General features: G+C 38.1%; 1 protein-coding gene across 1 annotated transcript in view; it reads right to left on the bottom strand.

Moving 5' to 3' along the window:
- LOC103266714 (cytosolic beta-glucosidase) overlaps nt 1-12,971 on the bottom strand; it is a 72,079-nt gene extending 59,108 nt beyond the window's left edge. Inside the window, exon 1 of the mRNA XM_008064345.1 lies at nt 12,818-12,971. Coding sequence (XP_008062536.1) covers nt 12,818-12,875 — 58 coding nt within the window. The 5' untranslated portion in view covers nt 12,876-12,971. The remainder of the gene's footprint in view (nt 1-12,817) is intronic.
- Between the last annotated feature and the right edge of the window lie 8,909 nt (nt 12,972-21,880).

The following is a 21,880-nucleotide window of genomic DNA, read 5'->3' on the forward strand; positions in this document are numbered from 1 at the left end:
TTCTAATACATTTGAAAGTATTAGAATTCTAAACCATTTACCTACTTTTCTGTACATAGCTACACCATTCCCCAAATACAACATAAGTATTCATCATTTTGTGCCTTGGCAGAAAATGTTTCTTCTGCTGACATGTCCCTCCTATGTATTCTGCTGAAAACAAAGCTAAACTAAACTAAAACATTTCTCCTTAAAATCCAACTTAGCAGCCTAGGCAATATAGCAAGATCTTGTTTCTACAAAAAACACAAAAACTAGCCGGGCATGGTGGTGTGTGCCCATAGTCTCAGCTACTCAGGAGACTAAGACAGAAAGATCATCTGAGCCCAGGAGGTCAAGGTTGGGGTAAGCCACGATTGTGCCACTGCACTCCAGGCCAAGGTGATAGAGTGAGACACTGACTCAAAAATAAAAATAAAAAATAAATCCAACTTAGATACTCCATACAATCTCACACATACATTTTATTCTTATATTTCTAACCCATCCATCTTTGCTCCAACAGCCTTTTGTTTGTTCTGTTAGAGCTGTCACATCACACCATAGTCATGTACATGCCTATCTCCCAACTACAATGTTGAATTCAAGTGATCGTTTGATTCACCTTTATACCACCAGGCCCCAGTATCCATTGTAGAGAGATGTCTAATTGAGATTAATTAATAACTACATAATAGTAATTCAAATATCCACTTCATTGACATTAATTATTCATTGCATGCCAAGGAGCCCAGGTATTCAAGTACAACATGGGGACAGAATTTTTCTTAGACTTCTTGCATAATTTTTTCCATCTAACAGCAAGCCAACTGTATTATAGCTGTAGTACGTGTGTATCTAGTCTTTGAACCGTCAAGAAAGTACTAGGTTGAAACTAAAAGAATATTTGGCCTTAACTGAATAATATCTATGCTGAGAACCACTCAGTTCTCCATTCTTCAAACCAGTTGGATAAGAACGTATGCTTGCCTATATTCTCACATAGAACTTCATACACAGGTCTCAGCACTATGAGGAATCAAAGGATGCACTAAAGTCCCCATTACCTTCACTACCATACCCTGCTCTTTACACAAACATCACAGGCCATGAGCAGAGCCCCTTTGTAATATTTCACCCTGTGAAAGAGCCTTAGTCTCCAACCTGTGTTACAGAGTCGCAGATGTTCATCCCTAACCTGTGTCTGCAATCTAGTCCTAGATAATAATTTATAAGATATATGAAGTAATGAACCATCAAGAGAAAATGTTGCTTTTTCAAAGATCCCCAAGTATGCATCTGTATGATGGACTACAATGACTCCAAGGAAGATTATTGTCTTTAGAGTAAATAATATGCTTTTTCCCCCAAGTCTCAAAGCCTGTATTTAAATGATTATTCATAGGTGTTCTGGGAGACGTTAAGCCTTAGCTTGGCAATTCCCAATGTAAAAATGGGTAATGTTTCAAAAGCCTTGTTTATGAGTCACCTGCCCAGAAACTCACCATTGCCTCTTATATTACGTTCCAAATTCCCAGTCCAACCCCCAAATCTATTTATCTCATTACACACCTGAAGAGTATTTAGTGGCACCTACCCCCGTTTACAACACTGTTCCCGTGAGAAAATGTCCTCTAAATTCCCAGCCACGTGGCATGCAAATACATTTTTACTTGTATTCAGAGGTGCTTGTGGAAAGATAAGAGAATGAGAATGAGAGGTGAATGAGATCAGATATTTCCAGGAATCAGAATCCAGTTAATCTTTAACATACGTTCAAAGAAAAAAAATGCCCTTCTCTAAATGATTGTTCCTCATTAAAGCAAAGAACTATAGCCTCTACTATCAAGAGAGGCATTTTCAGAATTTAAAGTGGCTCCCATCCCCTCTTTGTTACCTAGCTGAAACATAAACATAATTATAAGAGGATTTGACATTGAATCTGAAATTGTCCAACCCCTTGTCTATATTTCCAACTTTTCCTTTAATTCTGTGAAGTGCATATTGTAATTGGTATACATTTTAAATAAGTTTTAAGAAGGTACATCATAAGAAATATTATCCTATTTTGAAGCAAATTAAAACCAAATAAATTTATAGTTTTAAAATATCAAAATAAACCCTTTCAGATTTAAAAAACTGACTTTTTATTCTATTATTAAAATGTAAAGGATTTTTAAAATCTCATTTATTTCATCAATTGGTTCTGCTTAACATTCTTCAGCCTGGTCCACTCTCAATTATCCACACCAAGGAAGGGGGACCAGTGGCCTGGATAATCTAAAACAGCAGACAATTTTAAAAGCCCTTGTATTTGGCCCGGGCATACTTTACAATCAAATTCTGATTATTCACACTAATAAAAAGAAGAGCAGACACCTTGAGAAAGATCCAAAGGCAATACAGATCTGCTCAGCTGGCTTAGGGCACCCTAAGGAAGAGGGCCACATAGTATAGCAGAAGGAAAACAATGGGGCCCCAGCTGCTGCTGATGGCACCACAAATGCCAAACACATTGCAAACACATAGATACAATATCCATATCCATGCTTCTCATGATAGTAATCATCTATAGATAAATGGAGTTATGTTCAGATGCTCCCAGGCAAAAAAGGTGTATACACATGTTGCTCCAAGTAGCTGATAAAATAATTGTTCATATGTACTGAAAACCTTTTTCAGGGGTTCCCTTTGTTCCATTGGATACAGAGTCCCTTACTACCACCTTCACAGTAAGCTCAAGAATAGCATCAAGGATCAAGATGAAAGAGGCAGTATGCTGGAAGTTAAGAAGCCTGGTTCTTTGTCCCCTGCTGATCTCTATGTCAATAGTGAGAAGTATATTCAAGCAAAGGGAACAGCATGTGCAAAGGTACAGAGACATGAAGGTTATGACACATTTATTGAATTATATATGCTTTATTTTTGCCAAAGATTATGATTACAAATGGAGAAGCTAGGAATGTATTCAGAGATAAAATGACAAAGAACTATTTCTGCCATTCAGGAAGTTCAGAAATTATCCTGTAGAAGGTATAATCAAGAGGTTTAAAGGAGATAGAATAGAAAATAATTGGTTCAATAAAGGAAAGAGTAAAAGGAAGGATCTTGAATGAGCCCCAAATTTCTGGCTTGGGCATTTTTGTGATGGTCTAATGATTTTTAAAGAATCACTTAACCTTGTGCTCCAGTGAACTTAGCTAGAAAGCAACAACCTCTGCCAGATGGGCAAGTCAAGGAAGGAACAGCACAACTAGTACCTTATATTTTTTGCCCAGTACAAGCCTGGCATATATTCATCCAAATAAACAGATGTCCTATCTTAATTGATCAATCTTGTGATGAAAAAAAAAATTCCAAGTACAAATAAATAAACCAATATATAGAACTCATACTCCAAACAAATTATTGAGATACAGCTACTTTTATCTTGTTTCTCAATGTTGAATATATTATCTCACATTTAGTTTTCTGTGTAATATTTATGAGCACTATAGTAAGATAGTTAAGGGAGAGAAGGCAGAGACATGTTACAGCTGATCAAGATATTTTTAAGTGCCTTTAAAAAGCCAAAACCATCCACAAAATGCTCCTATCAGGGGGGAAAGTATATGTATGCATGTAATTCTGTGAGTATAAACACAAAGATTGAAATATATACTCAAAATTTTCAAATACCTCTCTTTTTATTGCAATTTTTTTCTTCTTTGTATCTTTTAAATATTCTACAATTATCTTGGATTTCTTTCATAACACACAAAAAAATGTCCAAACATTTGTGGTAAGCGTCCACTCTATTAAAAACCTTGCTAATACAAAAGAATACACAAAAAGGCAGATAGTCCCTTGTCAATATACCACCCACAAGTGCCAAGAGCAATGGCATCAGACATCTTTCAGCACAGCCCATGAAGCCAAATGAGGTGCTGGAAAACTGGGTAAGTGAAAAATCTGTGTTCAGAAATGCAAGGAGGTAGGAAATCATAAAAAATGCAAATAACTTAGATCAGCTTTCCCCAGAAGCAGGTGTTTAGACATGTGGCCTTTTTTGGCCATAGAACCCCCTTCACTGTGACTTTTCTCGTGCAGCCCCATTACAAAGTCGGCAAAAGATATGAATAGGCACTTCTCAAAAGAAGACATAGGAACAGCCAACAGATACATTAAAAAAATGCTCGGCCTCACTAGTTATCAAAGAAATGCAAATTAAAACTGCACTGAGATACCACCTAACTCCAGTCAGGATGGCCATCATCAATAACTCAAAAAACAACAGATGCTAGAGAGGATGCGGAGAAAAGAGAACACTTCTACACGGTCGGTAGGAGTGTAAACTAATACAACCTCTGTGGAAAACAGTTTGGAGCTTCCTAAAAGGTCTAAAAATCAACCTTCCATACGACCTCGCAATTCCCGTACTGGGAATATACCCAAAGGAACTCAAATCACTCTATGAAAAAGATACCTGAACACACATGTTTATTGCAGTGTTGTTCTGTCTGAATATTTTGCTTCCTCTGGTTACACCATCTGAAATTCCACTAATTCTGTATTATCTCATTTTCTTAGTTCATTCAGAATATCATAGAAATTTATTCCTCACAATTCTGGGGGCTAGAAGTCCAAGATCAGGGTGCTGGCATGGTCTAGTTCTGGTGAGGTCTTCCTGCAGTGTTCTCACATGGGATGGCAGGTCTCTGGGGTCTCAGTGAGGAAGGAATCCCATTCGTAAGGACTCTGTCCTCATGACCTAATCACCTCCTAAAGGCCCCACCTTGATTCAAATACTTCACATATGGGGATTAGGGTGTTTCCACACAAATTTGCGGAGGACACAAACATCCAGTCTATAACTCTTACCTTCTTTGTCAAAAGCATAGGGCTAGAACATTTCCAGAAGATGACTATGCTAGTGATGACAGGAGGATATTAATGGTAAAAAGGGCCTTACTAGACTTTGGTGTGACCATGTGCTCTTTGAGCTATGACTGACGCCATGTTTTCTAACATTTGGCTCCCTGCCCTCCCTTGGGGTGGTAAATCTCCTCTCTCTCTCTCTCTCTCTTTTTTTTCTCTCTCTCTCTCTTCCCTCTCTCCCTAATTTACTTTCTAAATACACTATATTTTCTAATTTAAAAAAGTAATAACCATGGTGGAAAGGAGAGAATTCATTGGTTAACTTTGCTGCCTCATGGCTTATAAGGCACTCTCATATAGTAATGCATGTTAATTAAGACACTTAAAAGCTAAATTTCTATTAAAGTCTTTATTATGTTAATAAAGATTTACAGTTCAAAATGGGGAACAGAGTGCATATATTTAAAACCTTTTCCTCTTACAACCCCATTGAAATGAGAGTAAATAAGAAAAGAAATTCATAACTGAGCTGCAAGCACAAAAAGTGTCCCAGCAGAATACCACATTCACTAAAGTATTTCTCTAGGCCAACCAATCTAGAGAGAAAACCAGGCCTCATAGCAATCAGCATGGTAATTAATTCAATGATTATCTATCTGCCTGCCTGATTGGTTTTTCTTCTCCGTAAACAGGGAAGTTGATTCTGCCTTTACCCCGTGTGAACATCCAAAGAAATGCTTCATAAAAGTGGGAGATTTCACTAGGGAGGACTCCTATCGTACTGAAGAAGTTGAAAAAGTAGAACAAACGCTAGAACCAAACATGAATTTGAAGGGGAGAGGAGAAAGGAAACACAAAAGTAAACGTCAAGCACACTCTTCCTTAAAATCTTAGTTATTTGGCAGTTATCAAGGTCTAAATCTTGGCTGTCTCCCCTCACACCCATAATCCCTTCTGAGAAGACAGATTGTCAGCAGACCCCATCTACTTAACACAGAATTCCATTCCTTACAGTCATTCCTGTCTCAGGTAATAGATCTAACTTCTAAAGAAATCTAAATCAGTTACTGATACTAATCAATACATTAATTCATTAGTAAATATGAACCGGTGACTAAGGGTCATCAGGCATTTGACAAAATGCAAATAGCATGAAAGATGAGAACCAAAATAAACAAATAGCCCAAAGATCTCAACGATGATGTCAAAAAAAAAAAAAACTAATTTTTTAAAAATTTTATATTATAAATTGACAATTTATAACTGTGTATACTTATGGGATACAATGCAATTTTATTTATGAATACAATTTAATAAGCATTCAAGTACTCAAGTTAATTTATTAAATCAATTTAGTTCACACCTCCATCACCTCAAATACTTAAATTTTTTTTTGTGGTTAGCACACTTAAAATCCATTTTCTGGGCAATTTTGAAACGTACAATCCTCTATTATAAACTGTATTCACCACACTACACAATTGATCTAAAAAAAAAAATCTATTCCTCCTGTTTTACTAAGATTTTGTACCCTCTGATCATCATCTTCCCTTTCCCTTACCCCTCAGCTATGTAACTACTATTCTCCCCTCTGATTCTATGAGTTTCCATGTTTTCGATTCCACATATAAGTGAGAGCATTCAGTATTTTTCCTTCTGTGCCTATCTTATTTCACTTAGCATAATATTCTCCAGGCTCATCTGTGTTGTCTCAAATGACAGAATTTCCTTCTTTTTTAAGGCTGAACGGAATTTCGTGGTGTATATATTTCACATTTTCTTTATCCACTCATCTGTTTATGGACACAGGTTGATTTTCAATATGTGGCTATTGTGAATAGTTCTGCAGTGAACATGGGAGTGCAGATACCTCTTTGGCAAACTGATTTCAAATCTTTTGGATAAATACCCAAAAGTGGTGTTGTTGGATAAATAACTTAATTTTTTAAATCAGTATTCTTAAAAGGTGCTTAAATTTGAAAGGTGACAACATCCAGAAAATAAAACATGGCTTTCTGAAAAAGAAGCAATTAAAGAATTTGTTCCTAAAATTAGAAATATGATTGAGGAGAAGTGGGGACCACAGTGAGGATCAGACTTTACCTGTACAATGATCACTTATGCATTTAATCCTGAATTTTACCCCACATCTTTAAAATAATAGTAATAATAATAATAATATGATTGCCACAGCTAAATATTCAATAAAGAGTTGACAAATAGATTGAATTTCAGTTAAAGTTTAAACACAAAGTATAGTCATTTGGAAGAAAAAGTAGAAGAAATCAACCCAGATCTAAAGAATCACAAAACGTAAGGAAAAGTTCTCCAATTTTCACCAAATAAAATTTTTTAAAATAAGAGAGACAACTCGGCATTAAGAAATGTGCAAGTGAGAAATCTGAGACTTAGGGAAGTTGAATGAGTCAACTCTCCAGTATTCCCTAAATAGAATCTGATAGATTCCAGATGTGTCCTACTCCGAAGCCCAAGGCTGAAATTCAAACACTATATATAAATGTGGTCCTAATGGTTGTTGATGGCTGGCATCCATTCTGACTGGTCAATGCAATTGCCAGTCTAGTCTATGCCTACTGTTTACAGTTGGTGTCTGATTGGAGAGTGTGGACAGTGCATCAGCTGATTAATATTTGAATATTATCTCTGTTTAAGCCTATACTCTTTCAGTGATGCCTACATTATTAATTTTATGGTCCAAAAAATACAGGAGGGTAATTTTTTTAGATGGTTGTAGGTCTTAAATTTGAAACTTGAGAAAAAAAAAAATCAATCCACACTAGAATGTTTAATTAAATGGGCTTAGCAAAAAATTGGGACCAAGACACACAGCCAAAATCGGTTGAGTAAAGAAAGTTAACAGGGAGTAGTCTACAAAAATATGAGGTGTGTGCTGACAACTACAACAGGTAAATGAAATATGCCTCTAGCTCGTGTTTGTTTGGGCCAGTTGAGTGTTTAAAAAGAACCAGAGAAGAAACCATTTGTATAGAATCACCATAAACTCAACCTAAGACCAACAAATACAGCTGCCCTCTTCTTTCTCCCGATTTTTTAGTGCAAAAAAATCACTCAAAATTTCTTAACTATAGGACTCAATCTTGAACATAAGGCAAACAGAGATGGTCAAAGTCTGAAGCAACCCCTGATTTCTGGCAATGCAAAACCAAAATCAAAGTTAAATCAAAATCAAGCATTATATTAGTAACCCGTGCAGTATCAAGCATTCGTGATGGCATTCATAAAATGGAGGCCTTTGGTTCCTTAAGAGCCACAAACTCAGATCCCACTAGGAAGCATTAACGGAGTAGTTTAGACTTTGCTTAGGATTTGTGGGATTTTGCAGAGCATGTTCACCCCTTAAGAGCCTTCCCTGAAATCACTGGGAGTTATAAGCCCATAAGAACTGTAGAATTGGGTCCTAAATGTCATTTTCATAGCTCCTTTGTGGCCTACTAAGAAAGTAAACAAAATGCCACCTGCTGAGCTACTTGCTGTTTTTGTGCCTCACGTTCCAGCTAGACAAAAATAGAAGACAAAGTCAGTGTCATAAAGAGTTAAAAAAAAATCATAGGAATTCTTCTGTCCTTAAAAATATCGAGAGTGACTTTCTTTTCTGCCTTTTTGTCTAACAAATACACTTTATAGGTTTTACACTATTCTTTACAGCTCGCCTAAACCACATAATTTTCCTCCTGCTTTTACCACTTATTTATTATTTATTTATTAGATTTAGATTGTGCTTTTTCACCAAATAGCTCAAGGCACCACATGCCAACTCTTATTACATAATGAACATTAAACTCTTTTCGAAAGCCATAAACAGTGAAGTAGCCAGAGTAGAGACAGAAGGGACATGAACAAAGACAGGAAGAAGGAAAGACCATGAATCTGGTGAGATATGCAAGTAAGCAATCAACTTGTTGGAAGACCCAGTCATCAGACAACCAGCCCCTGCCCCTCTTGGTGGGTCCCACCTGCAAAGACCTTCTATTCCAAGGAATAGAGCCAAAATTTTCTCCATTTTTGTGTGAAAGTGAAGGAGAGTATGCTAGTACCTTCTCAGAACTTTTAAGAGTGTATCTGAAAACACGCTGGTGAGGATGTGGAGAAAAAGAAACGCTTCTACATTGCTGGTGAGAATGCAAACTAGTGCAACCTCTCTGAAAGACAGTGTGCCGATTTCTGAAAGAACTAAAAGTTGGCCTTCCATGTGACCCAACAATTCCCTATTGGGAATATACCCAGACAAACTCAAATCATTCTACAAAAAAGATACCGGCATATGCATGTTTGTTGCAGCTCTATTCATGATAGCAAAAACATGGAACCACCATGTTGCCCATCAAAACTGGACTGAATTTTTTAAAAATGTGGTACATTTACACAATGAAATATTATGTAGCTATAAAGAAGGACAAACATATGAACTTTGCAGCAACTTGGATGGATTTAGAGTCAATCATACTCAGTGCTCTATCACAGAAACAAAGAACAGAGTACCATATGTTCTCACTCATAAGCGGACCTTGAATAATTATCATAATACTATAAGAAAGGAACTGGCAGTAGTGGGAAACTGCCAGGAGAGTGGGGGACACACCTCATCCACAAGGGTACCTGCATAATGAACATTTATATATCTAACCCTGAATTGTACCCCACATCTTTAAAATAAAGAAAATAATAATAATAATAATAATACAGAGAGTATCTGAAAACAAATATAATTACACAGACAACTGACTTTGGAAACTCAATGGAAAGAAATACATGGTAATGTTTTATAACAAATCTCCTAAATGTTAGATTTTTTTTTTTTTACAAATGCAATTCACGTTCGGTCTCAGTTCTGCTGAGTGTATGTGACTTCCAAAGGCTCTATAGACTTTCAGAGGCCAGGGCAGCACAAAAGTTCAAAGATTGCCAAAATCAAAAGGTGACAGGCTGTCCTTAGCTTTTACATTCAGGTCATACTGATTTGACAAAGCCACATGTTCATGTCCTGCACAGTGTAGAGGAAATAGTGCAAGCGTTGGTTAAACAGTAACTCTCTTGGCAACTGCTAGCAGAACTAGTCAAGAAAGAGCAAGGATATATTCTAATTAACAGTCAAAACAAGAAGTGACAGTTTCTACTAAATGGAGTAGACAATGTAATTCTCCTTATCAGTACAGAGTGAAACAGAAAGCAGCCAGAAGAAAAAAAATAATAATAGTCTTGACATAAGTATTTGTATTTGCTGAGCACTATGTACCTAGCATTCTTTCTTCAGTTATTAACTCATATGCTAACAACCTCTTTAAACCCCAGAACAAATCTACAAAGTGGATGTGACCCTTTTTCAAATTTTTTTCAAATAAAGAAACTGAGGCTTAAACAAATTACTTGCCCCACGTCACTGCCTTAATAAATGCTTGAGTTAGAATTCAAACACAGAACAAAAGGACAGGTAAGAACCGGTAGGGTGGAAAATAAGCAAACATAGAAAAGTCATTCTGTGAGTTGACAAAGATAGTAGACTGATGGCTCTTGGCAGAGCTTGTCGGATCAGGTTTCCTACCCTAAAAGAAAACTGTTGATAGAGAGTTAATAGCAGGTTAAAGACCACAAATAAAGACCTTAAGATAAGATACAGGCAAACCCAATGCAGAAGACCATAAGACAAACTGTCCTTAGACAAAAGAGTTAAAGCAATATTGAGATCACGTAGAGAACTCAGGGTGGACCGGTTAAGGTCACCTACAGGTCCTAAGTGACCAGGAACTGGAAGTTGGTCATTGAAATCCACTCTATTGTCCTCTTGTGTGATTAATTGCATATTTATGCCAAGTTAACTATAGAGTTCTATAGTGAATCATTCTCTGTAACCTTTTTGTGACACTCCCCCAGCTATGAATATCATGCACGGAGTACTTACTAATGCCAAACACTTAACATACATTATCTTAATCAAACCTCATAGCTACATTATACAGCAGATACCATAATAATTCCCATCTTATAGATGCAGAGGCACAGAGAAGTAGAGTAACTTGCCCAAAGTCACAAAGCTAGTAAAAAGTACAGATAGACTTCGGGCCCAAGATAGAGTCTGGCCCAAGAGCTCATCTTCATAATCACCATGCTCTGCTCCTTCTAGAATCTCATTTTATTCATTTCATTGCAGTGCTCTCCCCTACCTCCCACCTCCCCCAACATCCTCAGATTTTTCTAACCTCTCTTCTGAGAAGGAAACTAACCAAGATCGTCCTTTTTGTTTTTACTCATAGAGAGCCAGCCTATTCAACCACTCTCCATGACCAAATGGAAATGATCTGGGAAAAAATAAAAGTACCACATAGTGAGAAAGGGGGCGTGGAATCCCTGCAAACCAGGACATCCACAGACATTCTCTTGCATCACAGAGCCTCTATGTATAACATATGTATATTATAATGTATACTAGTCCTCCACAGGAGATGTCTTCTACACAGCAGTTACAGTAGTTGCGTAGCAGAGATTCCTCATTCTCATTCTGGAGGTCAAGGAAATGGCAATTGAAGCTGAGACTCATAAGCAGAATTCAGCTTTACTCTGTTTGTCTAGAAAGTCTCCCCATATTCAAATGCTGCCCTTCTTCTCATCCCTTAAGTTCTAGATAAAAATGGCACTGGTTCACCGAGATCTTCCTTGGTGACCCACTAAAGTAACCACCTTTACATAACTCTTTACCACAGCATCCCATTATCACCGAAGTGCTTGCCATAGCAGTAATTAGTTCCTTGATTGATTTACTTGTTTTTCTTGGTGCGTTAGTTGTCTAGAGGTGCTGCAACAATGTGCCACAAAATGGGTGGCACGCGCAACAGAAATTTATTCTCTTGCAGTTTTGGAGGCCAGAACTAGCCACTCAAGGATGCAATTAGCTAGGTTAAAATGAGATTATAGTAGGGCAGATCCTTAATCCGACATGACCCTTAATCCAATATACCATTAGTTATAAGAAGAGGAAATTTGGACACAAGGATACATAAGGATAACACCACATGGCAACAGAGGCAGAAATTGCACTGATACAGTAAGCTAAGGACCACTAGGGACCAATGGCCACCACCAGAAACTAGAAAGAGGCAAGGAAAAATTCTACCTAGAGTCTCAGAGGAGGCATGGTCGTGTTGACACCTTGAGGTGTTTATGCCTTACAGGCTATGATCTTGTTGCAGCAACCCTAGGAAACCACTACAGAAATCTCACCTAGCTTTGCTTAATCCAGGATTTCACACACTTACCTGATCAAATAAATATTTCCTCCATGTTATCTATTAAAAATCCCCAATTCCTTGGGGCGGGTAGGAAATACATATTTTAGAAAAGTAAAGTTAATCTTCCTATTTTACAGATGAAGAAACTGAGACGACAGGAGCACCAGGGGATTTGCACACTTGTGTGTAATAGGATGGAGACTAGAATTCAGGCTCCAAGTCCATTCTGGGCACTCATGTCCATCTTAGAGGTGCTTCCCTCGAGTTCTCAGCTGCCCCAGGAAATGGGAGGGCATACAAAATTAGGTTTGGCTTTTTGCTCACTAGGAATAGAACAGAACATTTTAGCCAACATTTTTCCAACCAACAGAAGAAATTGGTCTCTATTTTACAGGAGACTGGGGCAGATGTGTTTTCAAAAACCGATCACAAAAGCAGCTGGTCCAATGTAAACTAATGTCTCAGATAAACTTGTACTAAGTGAAAATACAGTCCCAGCTTGGTCTTGAACCTCTCACACCACCACCTTGTGTTTAAAGAAAGAGACAAGAGAACGTGAAAAGAGAAACGGGTCTTGTATAACATTGTGGACTTTTCAATTTTTTTCTCTTTTTTTTTTTGTTTGTTTGTTTCCTTACCCCACCATCTTCCCCAGGCATACAGAACACTCCAGAAGTAATCCATCCCAGCCTTAGTGAAGGGGAGGGCATGTCTCCTACCTTCCACTTGGTAAGCTGCCGTGGTTGCCCCCCATCCAAATCCCGGAGGGAAAGCCATAGTTTTGGAAGTTGCCTACTGGCACCCTCAGCTGACAGGACGCCCTTTAGCCAGAGAAGCAGGGCAACTGTGCAAACAGGAAATGAGCTCTCACCCCAGAAGGGAGTCTCAGAATGCAAATGTGTATGCACGCAAGAAGGGAGCAGGATTAAAGGGCACTTGACTGGGCACAGCCTTATTGAGAATCTGAGACACTTTCTACAAGGCCAGCAATTATACTGTCTTCTCCCAGCACTCCTTGATTCTTAACAGAGTTGATCAGCCTAGATCCTAAGTCCCTGGCAGGACATCCATTAACCCAATCTTTGCTCTTCTAAAGTGATACAGGGACATTGCTTTTAAAAGTTATATAATCCTACTAGATATTCCCTTAGCTAATTCATCTCAGTTATTAATCCCTACTCTTAAAAATAACTATTTTTAACCATTTCTTCTGGTATCTACTTCTATGTTGTTTAAATACTAGGATAATACTGTTGCTTCTCTTTTTTTTTTTTTTTTTTTTTTCCATTTCAAATAATTATTGAACTCTGGGTATAAAGGTGAAGAATCTAGTGTGTGTTCACTCACTCTCTCACTCACTCTCTCTCTCTCTATCTCTCTCTCCCCCCACCTTCCTCCATTCATCCAACATGATGACAAGATTACCTTTTTTGTTTAAATAAAATCAATATTTACATGACCATGACTATGTATGGTTCAAAGCTGAGCCATGTAACTTACACATGCAACTTTTATTTTCTCTGGGGTTAATCCACTATCTGATTTTCATATTTATTTATTTTTTTATTCTCTATACATATCACTAATTTGTCCCCAAAAGCTCTGACAGAAGTATCAATCTCTGAATTGTTCAAACAATTCCGTTTTCCTGCTCCATTCTGCACTGTTTATTTTTTGGGCCATCATAATGCTGTCATCCACGACTTCCTTCCCTTCATTCAGAGAGGCCCCTGCAACTCTCCTCTGGTCTTTCCCCTCTCTTTTTCTTCTTTCTTTGTAGAGAAACATATCCTCAAATACCTTTCTAAGAAAGAGAACATAGGAGATAAGTATCTCAAAACAACGTCATTCTAGCATTTTCTTTAGTCTCACGTTGCACTTAATATACATTTTGTTTAGTACAGGGTTTTGTGATGAAAATAATTTTCACTCAGAATTTTGAAGGCATTGGTGCCTGATGTCCCAGCTTCCAGTATGGTTGTTACATGTCATGACAATCCAAGTCCTAATCTCTTATATATAACCTGTTTTCTTCTTCCAGCCCACCCAAGCTTCTATTTCTGAAATTTCAATCATGTGCCTTGATGTGGGCTTTTTGCATCAGGCTCCCGGCAGGGGGATGTACCACAGGAATGTAAGATGTTGACAGAAGGAAAATTGATCAAGGGAACCACAGGAACCTTCTGTACTATTTTTGCGACTTTCGTGTAAATCTAAAATTAATGCAAAATGAAAAGTGTACTTTTAAAAAAAATTGCCTTGTAAAGCGAGAAATAGGAGTGATCAAAGTGAGGAAAGTTACTTATCCAGTTTTCCAAGACCATACTAAATCATCCTGCATTGTGTGTTGACGGGAACACAAGGTTTGAAACGAGGTATTAACCGTATTGAAATCCTACGCTCTCCGGTATCCTAATCCTAAGAAGAAAGAAGAAATTACAAATTGTAGGAAATATCTTAAGACACTTAAGAAATTTAAAGGTACGTGTTGGGTGAAATAAACCTCAAAGATTTAGGGCAAACTATTAAATTTGGCCCATACAGTCACTTAGTTCTGAATCAATCATTGTAAATCATGTGAAAAAAATATTAAAATATTTTCATGACAGAGCACTAGATGGCAGTATTGCAATTTTTTTTAGGTTCACAAGTTGTAGTATAAAGCGGTATTTAATTTCAGTTATCCCACCAGTGACTGTCTACACTAGTAGCCTCTTCCTAATTAGTACTCCTCCTCTAAAGATTCTTCTCCGGAAAGAAGCACTGTCTCCAAATAGCGGAATTTAATTTCTCTTAACTCTGATTCAGTTCTCCAGTACAGTATTCCCAAGCTTTTTGGTGTCAGGATATCTTTACACTCTTAAAAATAATTGAGGCTCCTAAAGAATTTTTTTTATAATATGGACTATGCCTATCAATATTTACTGTATTGAAAATCAAAACTGAGACTTTTAAAAATGTTTATTGTTTATTTAACTTAAAATAGCAATGTAAAGCATGTTTTTACAGAAATAATACATTTTATGAAAAACAACCGTATCACTCAAAAAAAAATTAAGAAGAGTGACAGTGCTTTACAATTTTGTAAATCTTTTGCTTGCCTTGTTTAATAGAAGACATTTGGTTTTGTTATAACTCATAACTACTTCTTATTCAATATGTTGCCACTGGAAAACCCTACTGTACACTCAAAGAAGAGTGAGAGATGAGAATGAAAAAGACAAATCATGTCTTATTATTATAAAAATAGTTTTGATCTTGTGGACTCCCGAACAGGTCTCAAGAACCCTGAGGAAACCACAGACCATACTTTAAGAACCATAGCTCTCCAAGAACTCTTTCCCTACTCCTCTTCCAGTACCTTCTGTTGCTATCCACAATCCCTCTGTATCTTTATCACCTTTTGAAGCTCATTCCACTAATGTTCCATGCACTATGGCCCTTACAATTCTAAGACATGAATTTGCATCCACAGTCTCAGAAGAGAAAGAATTACTGTATTGCTTTATACAAAAAGAATTCTGACTTCATGACTCCTCTGGAAAGACTGACTGGTAATTTAATTTGGATTTGGGGGGTTTATTTGGGTTTCTTCCACTCCATTTTAGGTCCATACCAAAAAGAAAAAATGTTGTACCTTATAAACACTCCTCCCCCCAAAAAAATGTGTTCCAAGATGTTCACTCTCCAAAGCTATCATGGTGTCTTCTAGTCCACTGACCTCTGCTTTTAAGGCCCAGAAATCCTTCTCCAAGGGTGAAAATATGAGATAAATATGAGATCTTATGTTCAACTGTCCACATTGTGACCACACAGTAATCCCTTTGAGGTCCTACCGCCTTCTGAAGGTACTGCCTCAGAATAGCTCAACAAGCCCTGTTATTCATGAAGGCCACCAACCTCTGTAAATTCTACAAAGTGTAGGCACGTATTACGGTTTTATCTATAGGTGTGCTCTTTCTAGAAATTCTGGGAACGCTAAGAGACTATACATTCAGGACCCTCTAGGGTAAAAAAAAAAAAAAAAAACCGCAAAAAACAGTTTCTTTAACTGCAATACAAACTGTTCTTTAATAAGGATCCAGCCTCATTAGTCATGACTTTGACCCTCCCGATTTAAATTGTTGAGATTTTAAAATTCTGGCATTCAAAATATTCCTGTGTACCTGTGTTAGGGGAAAAGTAAGTTTCTAAATGAGTGTTTGTCTATTTGTAGCAAAGACACCTATGTGTTACACCCTATCCCATTTCCTTTTCCATCTGGACACACTGTTAGACTATATTTGTCAACTCCCTTGCAAACAGATGTAGTCACATGACTATGTCCTGGCCAGTAAAATGTGGGCAGAAGTAGTGTGCGCCACTTCCAGCCCTGGTTACTAAAATCTCACACAATCATTCATGTTTCAGCCATGCATCATTCTTCTTTCATCCACTAGTTGGATAGACAGGCCTCACTGGAAAATTCCAAGACCCTAGGAATCCTTCAATGGAAGGTATCTGAATCCTTGTGTCACTTCATGGAGCAAAGCCCAGTATCAGTATGCAAGCAACCCACTTTGGACTATGGGTTGAATAAGAAATAAACTTTCATTTTGCTAAAACATTGAGATTAGAGAGCTGCTAATAAATATACTCTCTGAATAATAACTATGTTTTATTTTTTTAAAACCCTCAGGGAAGAAGTTTAATTACTTCAAAGTACTTTTTCCAGCAGGGGAGCCTCTTCAGTGATAGCATGTCATTGGAGAAAAAAGGAAGTGAAAAGGAAAGAAGAGGATTAGGTGGATGAGGCACACCAAGAGCAAATCTACCCAAAGTTATATGTGCAACAGATTGTTCTTCTTGATTTTCTACATTTTCCAGAAAAGTCGCCATCAAATTTTGACCCAAGAAGGCATATTTTACAAAAGTGCTTCCCAAAAGAGGCCCTGACTCCTGCAAGTAATCTGCTATTATTAAGATTTCAATAATTCTAATTTCAATTGTACATTTACTTCCTAAGATCCCCTAGGCTATCTAAAACATCAATTTTATTGCTTTCATCTTGGCTGGAATTATATAAACTCATTGTAGTAACACCAGCTTCTCATGCAAGAATATGCAAAAATGAGTTAGTTATAACAATGCACTCAGTTTCTTAGTAGACAGAATCTGTAAAAACATGAGGTGAAGAAATTAAATCAGTAATAAAGGGAATCTTTGTAAAAATTCTGACAATCATGATATGTGTAAACACGTATGGGAGTCAGGAGGTAGGAACATTTATGCACCTAGGCCACCTAGGATCTAGTCCACCTATCTCTTGGTAACAAAATCTGATTTTTCTTTGGAGACCTGCCTTTGTCCTATGCAGTCTAAACCCTTCTGAAAATTTGACACTGAGACCCACCCACTCCAGGGTTTAATTTAAGGCTATCTTCATACCTCAGTTCACTGGTTACAGGGATTGGAGCTTGAAACCCAATTCCGACAATGAGAAGTAAAAAAAAATCTGTTGGAGTTTCTGAGAAAGAAACTTTCTCACTCTTCCATAGAAGCTATCTAACCCATATATACTTTTCTTGCTATACTTTTATGTCAAAATTTTTGGTGTAGGCCAATTTGAGTTGAGTTTTCTGTTACTTGTAACCGAAAACTTCAAATACATTATACATGTGTGCATGTATATGTATATTTATATATATGGCACAAGAGTGTGCGCATGTGTTAGGTCTATCCTTTCAGGTGAGATTTCTTTCTTTCTCTCTTTCTTTCTTTCTCTCTTTCTTTCTTTCTTTCTTTCTTTCTTTCTTTCTTTCTTTTTCTTTCTTTCTTTCTTATTTCTTTTTTAGAGTTGGATTACCCAGTCTGGTCTTAAACTTCTGACCTCAAGTGATCCTCCTGCCATGGCCTCCCAAAATGTATGTGGTTTTATGTAGATGTAGATGTGTATACATGAGTGTAGATGTGAAAGTAGATGTGTGCATATTTGCATGTATGTGTATGTGGTTCATTTGTGTGTATGTGTATCACAAATTCCTCCAAATAAAGGAGCTTTAAAAGCTTTACTGGATAATTTTTTCTAGCTGGCTTGAATGTTGGCCCATATCACCAGCCTGGAAATGAAGATATATGTGAGATAATTAATGGCAGGCTCAAGTGGGAATCAATTACATAATTTGCATTTACTTATTAAAGGCTATACACCCCATAAGATTTAGCATGAAAGAAATATAAAACAACAGCAGTGCATCACTCAACCTTTCAAAAAGCCACACTGCTATATAATCAAGGATTTACCATTGAGTAATTTTCAAAACAAACGAAAATGCTCTGCTTCTCAAGGTGTTGACAGGCAGACATTAGCAATGGCATACAAGGAATCACCAAAACCACTCAATCCTACTCAAGGCTCAACTGTTGAGGTTTGCGCTCTAAGAAGAAAAGGAGTCAGTAGGGGCGGAGCCCTTGGAATTCCTTTTGGGAACCTTCCAGCAAACACCCACAGCTGTGGTATCAAGTTCTAACAGGAGCACCTTCCAGGACGTTATTCATAGTGCAGCTGCAGGAGACTCTATCTCATTGATGGGATTCCGATTCAGCAGATATGTTATTCCCATATACTTGGAGTTAGCCACTCGGGTTATCCTCCTATTTAAAAAAAAATAAAAAATTTCCCTCTAAACAATCTAACTCCACTTGTATTCCTTCAGGGTGTTTGGAGAAGTGCTAAACTGAACTGGGATTAGGGGGAGGCAAGGCGCCTCAGGGGCAATTTTTAAAGAGGCATTTGCTCTAAGTGCCAGCTCCGGTATTACACATCAGAAAGAATAATCAAGTTCAAAGGCCTTGCTACAGAGGATGAACTGGTTTTATTTTTTGAACTATCTGTGGCAGCACACAGGTGTGCCATATGCCTCGGGACTATACCGTAGCTAACCCTCCCAAGACCCACGAGGTTTTGCACACTGGAGAGTATCTTTGATTAGTAATCTCACTTCAGGGACTGGGTCTGAAACTTCAAAAACTTTATTCCCACAGTGGGTCAAGTGATGCGTTGGAGCCCACAATCTGGAAAGGAAGCATTAAAGAGTGAAATCAAGCCAAAAAGGACATAAAACCGGAGTGCAAAAGAACAATTTTAGTGATAATAAAATTATTTTAGATCAACTATATCAGAAAGCAAGTGTAACTTTTTAGCATATGAAGATTTAGGAGAATCTGCCCATCATCAAGGATGGCTGCATTGCCTGAATGCCAACTGAACCCTTCTCTCTTCCTTCTCCTTCTTCTGTCACAAACAGCTTTCTTCCAAACCCTGTGGACTCTGATTCTTCAACATGTCTTGTGTATGTTAATTTACCTTCATCCTTGTGACCTCTTCTCTGTTCCACATCACTAGAAATCCTCTCTAGCCTGGAAAGTTCTCAACTCCCAGTCTTGTTCCCATTAGACATTACTGCAGCCTGAGCCATCTTTCCAAAACACAGATTGTTCAGTGATTGCCCCCCCATGAAATTCCAATTTATTACATCTCCAAAGCCTGCAAAATCTGGTTCCTGTCTCCCTCTGTTTACATTCTCACAACTGTCTTTTCATATAGTCATTTAACTTTTTTCAGCTTTTCGAATCCACCATGTTCCATCCTCTTTCTCAGTGCTGATTCTTCACAAATGACATTTCTGCGACCTGGAACATTTTGCTCCCTTATCTTGGCTAACTTTTACTTATCTTTCATTTGACCAATTTAAGATTACCTTTTACAGAACATACTCCCCAGGACAAGTTAGGTCCCTCCGTCCTGCATTCTCATTGTACCTTGTATACCTCTTAGCACAACATTCATAGCATTTTGTTTTAAAATTTGTTTAATTACCTATTTTCCTCATTATTTTATAACTTCTCTGAGAGTAGGGATTGCTTTAATTGGGCAAACTAAGAATTAAAGGCTAAGCTGCTCTCTTTTTATCCCTCTAAATTTATCAGTGCTTTCAAAAAATTTTTCTGGAGTTAGGCACCATGCTAAACTCTAGAAAGGTGATGGTGAACCAGGCAAACCCCATTGGTCCCTGAAAATATGGTCTTTTTAAAATCTTCTTCCAACCTATTGATTAAAGTGGCCAAGCTTTGTTTTAACAGCATCCCATTTCACCTCAGGTTACTCAGGGAAGAAGCAAAGAGTAAGTATAAAGTTACCTACAGTTTTGCTAAGTGTTTTGTTACTGCTCCTCCTCCCAACACCTCTTAGATTCCGAGTAGAAAAAAGAAATGGTCCAGGCATGGTGGCTCATACTTGTAATCCTAGCATTATGGGAGGCTGAAGCAGGAGAACTGCTTGAGCCCAGGAGTTCAAGACCAGTCTAGACAACATAGCGAGACCTTGTCTCTACAAAAAACACAAAAATTAACTGGGCGTGGTGACACATACCTGTAGTCTCAGCTACTCAGGAGGCTGAGACAGAAAGATCGTTTGAGCCCAGGAGGTCAAGGCTGCAGTGAGATGTGGTCAAGCCACTGCACACCCAGAGAGGGAGAGGGGAAGAGCATACCGAAAGCTATGGGATGCCACCTGGCTCTGTTGTGCCCATGAAGTCATCAAGGGGAAAAGGAATCCTCTGAGAGCACTGGCTGAAGCGTGTTTGGGATTTAAACTCAGAGAGCAGACCACAAGGATGCTCCTCAGAGAACTCCACCAGAAAAGTTTAAGCTTCTGAGTCTTACTTAGCATAACTAGCATAAAGATCCTTTCACCCAGTTTGGTGAATTGCCCTTATGGGGCATCTCTCGGTTTCCGCACCCATTTTTCACAAGGCACACTGTACTATACTCTCATGCCCTATATTCAGAGATCCCTACATTGAACAGTGGTACATGGCAAATACCAGCCCTGACCTTAACATTTCTATTTGTAACATTTAGAGCATTGATGTAATCTGCCCATGATAAGTGATTATAAAAGATTTTTATATTCTCATGTCACAGGTGAGTCTTCTGTGGTTGCATTCTGACAAATGATTTCCTGCACTGTAATCTTCATGCACGATAATCAAAACATATAAAAGCATTATATTCTCATTCTTTCTGAAATCAAGGTGAAGAAATAAAATATGCTGTGGCAGTCAAAATCAGTGGGGTGTGAAGTGAGGAGGTGGTAATGTGAAGTTAGTGGGTGGAGCTGGGAACGGCCTGCCTTCTCCTGCCTCAGTTTATTCACCAGTGCCACAAGGAGAATGGCACTGCTTCGCAGAGTTGCCACAGTCAGCAAAATCTTACTTCCAGGACCACTCTAGACTCCTAAAAATGGATGATGTGTGTTACATCTATCCATGTTGCCATATTGTAAATTTAAATAAAATGATTAAAAGTATTTTTCATTTAAAAATAAATACATCTTGGGGATTTCTGGCATGATAGTGATGGAAGAGTTCGGACTTGAGAGTCTCTGCAAAAGCAAGTATCCATAAAGACTCTCTGCATGAGTTGGTGTGTGCTGGTGAGTGAGTGAAACTCTGCCTGAGATGAGACTCAGGTTCATGCAACCGGGGCACTCCTCCAAAGGTGACTACAACCCCCTACCACCCTGAGATTGGAGACACTGGTGCACAGGTTATCTGTTGTTCTCGGGTTCTCCTGAGAAAAGGTTGAAGAATACAGCTGATCCTCACCACCTGGCACCCGGCCCACACCATCACCTGTGACAGCAGAGCCCTGGTTCTGTGGAGAGAGCAGCTCAGGGAGAGCTGGAGAGGAGCCCCACCACCAGTGAGGAAGAGCCAATCAGAGCCATTTTCTCTGTCCCA

Source organism: Carlito syrichta, unplaced genomic scaffold (genome assembly GCF_000164805.1).
Source record: "Carlito syrichta isolate Samal-C Ts95f unplaced genomic scaffold, Tarsius_syrichta-2.0.1 Scaffold307314, whole genome shotgun sequence".
NCBI lineage: Eukaryota > Metazoa > Chordata > Mammalia > Primates > Tarsiidae > Carlito > Carlito syrichta.